The 6,666-nt window shown below is 27.7% G+C and overlaps 2 protein-coding genes across 2 annotated transcripts in view; one reads left to right on the forward strand and one right to left on the reverse strand.

Moving 5' to 3' along the window:
* Positions 1-3,966, forward strand: part of LOC102671091 (E3 ubiquitin-protein ligase HUWE1) — a 20,445-nt gene extending 16,479 nt beyond the window's left edge. Inside the window, exons 33-43 of the mRNA XM_006623678.2 lie at positions 1-175; positions 259-318; positions 400-521; positions 596-833; positions 944-1,219; positions 1,300-1,488; positions 1,565-1,752; positions 1,843-1,976; positions 2,060-2,225; positions 2,315-2,505; positions 2,573-3,966. The exon at positions 1-175 is cut by the window's left edge and continues 3 nt beyond it. Of these exons, the coding sequence (XP_006623741.1) occupies positions 1-175; positions 259-318; positions 400-521; positions 596-833; positions 944-1,219; positions 1,300-1,488; positions 1,565-1,752; positions 1,843-1,976; positions 2,060-2,225; positions 2,315-2,505; positions 2,573-2,675 (1,842 nt within the window). The 3' untranslated portion in view covers positions 2,676-3,966. The remainder of the gene's footprint in view (positions 176-258; positions 319-399; positions 522-595; positions 834-943; positions 1,220-1,299; positions 1,489-1,564; positions 1,753-1,842; positions 1,977-2,059; positions 2,226-2,314; positions 2,506-2,572) is intronic.
* Positions 3,967-4,513: 547 nt separating this feature from the next.
* LOC102671333 (mRNA export factor) lies at positions 4,514-6,479 on the reverse strand. Its single transcript, XM_006623679.1, has 6 exons — positions 6,044-6,479; positions 5,789-5,962; positions 5,655-5,726; positions 5,308-5,589; positions 5,025-5,219; positions 4,514-4,926 (listed from the first exon to the last, which is right to left on the reverse strand). The coding sequence occupies exons 1-6, from the start codon at positions 6,299-6,301 to the stop codon at positions 4,840-4,842; spliced, it is 1,068 nt and encodes a 355-aa protein (XP_006623742.1). The 5' UTR covers positions 6,302-6,479; the 3' UTR covers positions 4,514-4,839.
* Between the last annotated feature and the right edge of the window lie 187 nt (positions 6,480-6,666).

The following is a 6,666-nucleotide window of genomic DNA, read 5'->3' on the forward strand; positions in this document are numbered from 1 at the left end:
AACGAGAGTGTAGTTATTACTGCACCAAGTAAAGTTAAAGCCGGCAGCGATCTTCAATTACCATCGATGGCTGCCCTTGTTAGCAAAACTTCTAGTCAGGCATTCTTCTTAAGAATACTTAAAGTGATTGTACAAATAAGGGAAGCTGTACGTTTAGCAAATAATAAAAAAACATGTACGTTTAATATTTCATTATTTCTGTCACTGAAATATTAATATAAAACAGAAAATAAAATAAATTATAATATTTTTTTTCAGCCACTCAAAGTTCCGAAAGTTCTGTAGACACTGAAAATACTAATCAAGCTTCAGAATCAGGTAATTTGAAACTTTATATTTTTATAAACATAGTTTAATTTTCATAGTTATTAAATAATATTTGTAATTTACAATTTATAGGTGAAGACAAGCTTCCATTATTAAGTGAAAGTTTAGTACTAGATCATCTGTGGGAAACACTCAGTGCTTGTTTATTGGAATTGGAATATACTCCAGATCAACATGCAGTTTTAGTATTGCAAGTAAATATTATAAATTTTATATTTTCATTTAATTTCTTATTGGCCAATTGCACATGATGAATTATATTTTATAGCCTGCAGTAGAAGCATTTTTCCTAGTACATTCATCATCGAGTACTTCTCGTGATCGTCATCTAAGTACAAGTACGGAAAATCGCGAAGTAGTTCCTGATCTAACACCTGTTTCACCAATTTACTCAGATAATGAAGGAACATCCCAATCAGAAGCTACTATTAATACTTCTTGGGATATACAACCTACGCCACAGAAGACGTTACCACCGGACCAACTCAAGTTCCTTAAATTTGCAGGTACAGTATTATATTAAAATATCAAACATAACATCATACATACATTTAATAGAATATTATATAATATTCAAACGTATAAATTCATATTTATTACGTTTTATATATTACAGAAACGCACAGAACTGTTTTAAATCAAATTCTTCGTCAAACAACCACACATTTAGCAGATGGACCATTCTCTGTATTAGTGGATCACACAAGAGTTCTTGATTTTGATGTAAAAAGACGATATTTCCGAACAGAATTAGAACGAATGGATGAAGGTATTCGAAGAGAAGAATTGGCAGTACATGTTCGTAGGAATAATGTATTTGAAGATTCATTTCGAGAACTTCATAGGCGTAATGCTGATGAATGGAAAAATCGTTTTTATATTGTTTTTGAAGGTACATAATATGCAATGATCATTAAAAAATATGTTAAGATGAAGTCTATTTTGTTTTATTCTATTTTAAAATAATTTTAGGTGAAGAAGGGCAAGATGCTGGAGGATTACTTAGAGAGTGGTATGTTATTATTTCCAGAGAAATTTTTAATCCTATGTACGCACTGTTTACTGTAAGTCCTGGCGATCGAGTTACATATATGATAAACTCCTCTTCGCATTGTAATCCTAATCACTTATGTTATTATAAATTTGTCGGTCGAGTTATAGGTAAGTTTTTTACTTTATATTTTTAATGATATATAAAAAAAACAAAGATAATTAATATCAATAATTGTTATTACAGCTAAAGCAATTTATGACAACAAATTATTAGAATGTTACTTCACGCGTAGTTTTTATAAACACATTTTGGGAATACTTGTAAAACATACAGACATGGAAAGTGAGGATTATAGTTTTTACAAAGGACTTGTATATCTCACAGAGCATAATATTGCTGATCTTGGATACGAATTAACTTTCTCTACAGAGGTAAATTAATAGATTAATAGAATTTTTAATTTTTATTTATATATTCATTTTTTTTTATCGTACATTATGATTTTTTAATTGATTTTCTAGGTAAACGAATTTGGTGTAAATGATGTGCGTGACTTAATACCAAATGGACGTAATATCATTGTTACTGAGGAAACAAAATTAGAATATATTCGGCTCGTATGTCAAATGAAAATGACTGGAGCAATTCGTAAACAGTAAATAAAATAAAGATTAATTTTAATATCTTAATTTTCTTATATATTTATAAAATATAATGTTTTTTTTTATTTATTTACAGATTAAATGCGTTCCTAGAAGGTTTTTATGATATTATTCCCAAACGACTGATCTCTATATTCAATGAACAAGAACTTGAATTGTTAATTAGTGGATTACCCAATGTAGATATTGAGGATCTTAAAGCTAATACTGAATATCATAAATATAATGCAAATTCTTTACAAGTATATAGCAAGATATTATTTTATTTAACAATATTTTTAAATTTGAATTTGAATTTATTAATAACAAATATTGTTTATTTTATATTTAGATTCAATGGTTCTGGAGAGCATTACGAGGTTTCGATCAAGCAGATAGGGCTAAATTTTTGCAATTTGTTACTGGAACTTCAAAAGTGCCACTTCAAGGTTTCGCTGCTTTAGAAGGAATGAATGGTATACAAAAGTTCCAAATTCATCGTGAAGATAGATCGACAGATAGACTTCCGTCAGCACATACATGGTAAATATATATTATTTCATTTTAAATTCTTTAGAATTTAAATTTAACTTATAAAATTCGTTTCTAGTTTCAATCAGCTAGATCTACCAGTTTATGAAACATACGATAAGCTTCGCACGAATTTATTAAAAGCGATCCACGAATGCAGTGAAGGATTCGGTTTCGCCTAAATTTCTGCAAAGTTGAGCAAATTTTGCGTGATTTTGCATGAAAATCGAAGAGCGAAGACAAAAAAGAAAAGAGGAATGAGATATAAAAAACAACCAAAAATAACAAAGGGAAAAATGATTAAAATATTGATAAAACAAATGTAAAAGTACCGATTGATCTTCGCTCAAGATTTAGTATATAAACTTTTTACTTCGCTATATATACATATTAAAACTAAAGGCGTATGTATATACGTAAAATTAACGATGTAATTACCGATGTCTCGTCGCTAGAGTTTATTTTGTTGAACGATCTTTAAAAAAAATGAGGAGATGCAGAGCTTAAAGATAAATAATTCCTGATGGAAGGAAGACTTAAAAAAATCAGACACTTTAGTTAAGGATCTTAACAATTAAGAGATAATAAATAAGAATTCAATGTAATTCATCATTGGAAAAAAAGAAAAATAAGAGAGAATGCAGCGGGCTGAAATAAATGTAATATAATTGCGATTCAAAACCGCTCTACTCTTGAACAGATTCAGATATGGGGTAGGAAAGAAATCGGAAACGAGTTGTTGCCATGTCGAGAAGGCAAATGGAAAAGTTATAGAGAAGTGTGCCTGTATTCCGAGTATGTGTTTATTTCCTTATTATGCGTGAAAGAAAGCTGCCAGAAATTTAGAATACATGGATCTGAACATGAGATCAGAAAAAAAAAGAAAAAGAAACGTGTTGTATGTAAGAGCGTGAATGGGTGTGTATGTAAAATGAACGAATGTGAAACAGAGTAATATTATTCAAGAAACCGATTAGACATGAGCCTAAATATGAGAAAAACATTTCACGATGTTATATCCTTAACGCCCGCAACAAAAAAGAATAACGTATGGTTGTACACTATTAGTATTAATAATTATATTATTCTTAATCGATAGTAATAATCATTAATTAATATCGTTTTAATATTAATCATTTGAGAAATGTGATGTTAAAAAGGAAGTCATGTAATGTTTTTTTTCCTTTTTCTTTTTTTCCTCTGGATATAGCGCAAAATCACGTCCAATTCGCCAACTCTCCAATCTTTGAATATCCTTGAACTTCCTTTATTTCAACCTAAATGCTTCTTCTCTGGAGGAAACGTATAATGAGATTTTCATAATCGAACAGATGTTAATTTTTGTAAACACATCGAATAGGACAATATACGTTGAAAAAAGCATAGATCCATCGGACTCTTTTTCGCGATATTGTTAGGGAGTTATTGCTTAGGAATTCGCAAAATAAACTAAATGTTGTATTTCTTATAAAACGATTGCGTCTCTCTCTCTTTTTTTTTTTAATTACACGAAGACACCTTGGTAGCATAGCATTTTAGTAAACGTTAAATCAATATGTATATATATATGTGTGTGTGTATATATATATATCATATATATACATACATATACATACATATATGAAATATAAAGTTACCGTAAGAGTCACGTTATTTAAAAAAGTTAACTAGAATGAAAAATTTAACATTGAAAAAGATGTTTCTCTTTTAAAATATTTCTTATTTGAACATTTTTTCCTTTGTAAAATAGAAAATTATAAATTTATTTATTAAATTATAAATTTCACACTTTTTGTAATTATTATAAATATCAGCACTTAATTATGATATATTTGAAACTAGTAATTTTTATTTTATTCAATTTTTAATTTTTAAATGAATTTTTTTTAAATTAATAATAATAATTTAAACAATAAAATTGAATTTATATTTATTTTAGCATTTTATTTAAAAGCACTAAATGAAAAAATAGTTTAATTTTCACGTCAGTTTCAAAATATTGTAAGAATTTTTATCGGAATTATTTTTTTACATTTCTATACTTGTGAAAAAAGAACAAGACTCTTCTTGCATGTATATACATCTTTGTACAATGAGCTTGTGTGAGAAATAGTCAAATATATATATGATGAAAAATGTAAACTACAATTGTATTGTATATCGAAGCTATTTACAATGTATTATAATGAAATAATATTGGAAAACTTGTATAACTAAAAAAAAAAAGATAGGAAAGCTATAATTTATTAATGTAAACAGTATATTCTGTAATTATAAAACCTATTATCTTAAAACACATCACAGAATTCAGAATTCTTAGCCTGATTATATGGTGTTCCTCTGGTCTTACGGTGACGCTTTAGGTTTTAGTTCTTCAAAACATGGTCTAAGGAATATGGAATTTTTTTTAGCTGGATTATAATATTCATGGCCCTGGAATAAAATAAATATTTTCATTTTATATATAAAATAACAAAACAACATTAATCTAATTATGTAAGACTTAATTGTATAAAAATATTAATAATTACTTTTGACCAATCATATGATACTGCATATGCAAATATTTGCCCATTGTGATTAAAGCAACACCGAGTAATTGGTTGCTCCATAGGTTCTGAAGATTTTAATTTAGTTCTTGCATCTTTGTCCCAAAATCCAAATGTACCATCACCTCCAACAGTTGCAACAGTACCATGAACTGGATGAAATGCAATATCATTTACCTATAAGAATATTTAAAGAAAAAATATTTGATTATTCAAATGAATATTTAAAAAAAATTGTAGAGTAATTGATTAATTTAATATTCACTGCATAAATATCTTGATATCCATTAGGAGTTCCATTTGTTCTGTGACATTTAAAAGTAAAATTTTCTTTTGAACTTAAATTCAGATGATGTATTGCTACACGACCTTCTGTACTACCAATTGCAAAACCAGTGGGAACTTTTTTTTTATCTTTAAAAATTGCAACACATCGATACTGATATTTTAGACTTAATTCTACTGTCTTATATTCTCGAGGACTACCTTCCAACTGATAAACTATTAATCCACGTCCAGCAGTTCCTACTACTGCCATTGGATAGTCCTATAATAATTTTTAAATATTACAATCTTCAAAAAATTACTATTAAAAATAAAAATTGTACTTACAACATCTGCACAGTAACATCTTTCAATTAAATTTATAGTCATTGCAGGCTTAGGACTTCGTAGATCCCAAAACTAAAATATTTCGTTATTACATAAATCACATAAATTATCAATAATATAAATAAAAAACTTACTCTTAATGTTTTATCCCAAGAACCTGTCATAAGACACGAATATGTACTTGCTTTAATCCAATGACAAGTTTTAATAGGTGCATCATGTGCTGCAACTTGAATAGCCTGGTTTGAAGCTAAGTCCCAACATTTTGCAGTTTTATCACAAGATGCCATGAATACTTTTGTTCCATCCTATTTTATATAAAATTAATTTAAAATTAATTAATCTACAAAATCATTCTAAAAATATTATTCTAAATTTGATTATCTTACATCGCTCCAACAAACATCGAGAACTGGGGCTGCCATGGATTGCATCGATTTAGGAACCGTTTTACCGGATTGTTCAACTTCCCAGCAACGAACATTGCAATCCCAAGAACCAGCAACAAGAAAATTTTGTGGAATAGAAGCAGGACTAAATGCGAGACTGGAAACAGAATCATCAGGAGGAGAGACAACCTCAAAATCTTGCATTGGATTAGAAGTAGATGATGTGCCAGTTTGTAATCCTCCACTTTGATTGAACATTTTCAATCAATTTTAATAAAATAACTGTTATTTAACACAAAATAGTATTATTAATCAAAATGTAGTTGATACATATAATAATAAACATTCGAAAACTTTATATTACGAGAACGTTATATTATTTGTGTATCAGCAATATAAAAAAAATAATACTGTGATTTAAAAAAATACATAGAATGCATACTAGATTTAGATTTTAAGATCAAAATATCATATAAATAGATGGCGAAACTTTGTATTATTAATTTTCTAATATTACAACAAAAATTGTTCCTAGCATATTTTAAATTTAAATTAAAGAAAGAAAAATCATAGTTTATTATGTTTGTATCTTAAATAGGTACGTATATATATATATATATATA

This window comes from Apis dorsata, unplaced genomic scaffold, assembly GCF_000469605.1.
Source record: "Apis dorsata unplaced genomic scaffold, Apis dorsata 1.3 scaffold_930, whole genome shotgun sequence".
Lineage (NCBI taxonomy): Eukaryota > Metazoa > Arthropoda > Insecta > Hymenoptera > Apidae > Apis > Apis dorsata.

Excerpts from the sequence above, each read along its gene's own strand:
- LOC102671333 (XM_006623679.1), bottom strand. The coding sequence starts at position 6,301 with ATGTTCAATCAAAGTGGAGGATTACAAACTGGCACATCATCTACTTCT. Across the intron at positions 5,590-5,654 it reads GATGTTACTGTGCAGATGTT|GACTATCCAATGGCAGTAGT; the intron begins GTAAGTACAATT and ends AAATTATTATAG. Across the intron at positions 4,927-5,024 it reads TATCATATGATTGGTCAAAA|GGCCATGAATATTATAATCC; the intron begins GTAATTATTAAT and ends ATTTTATTCCAG.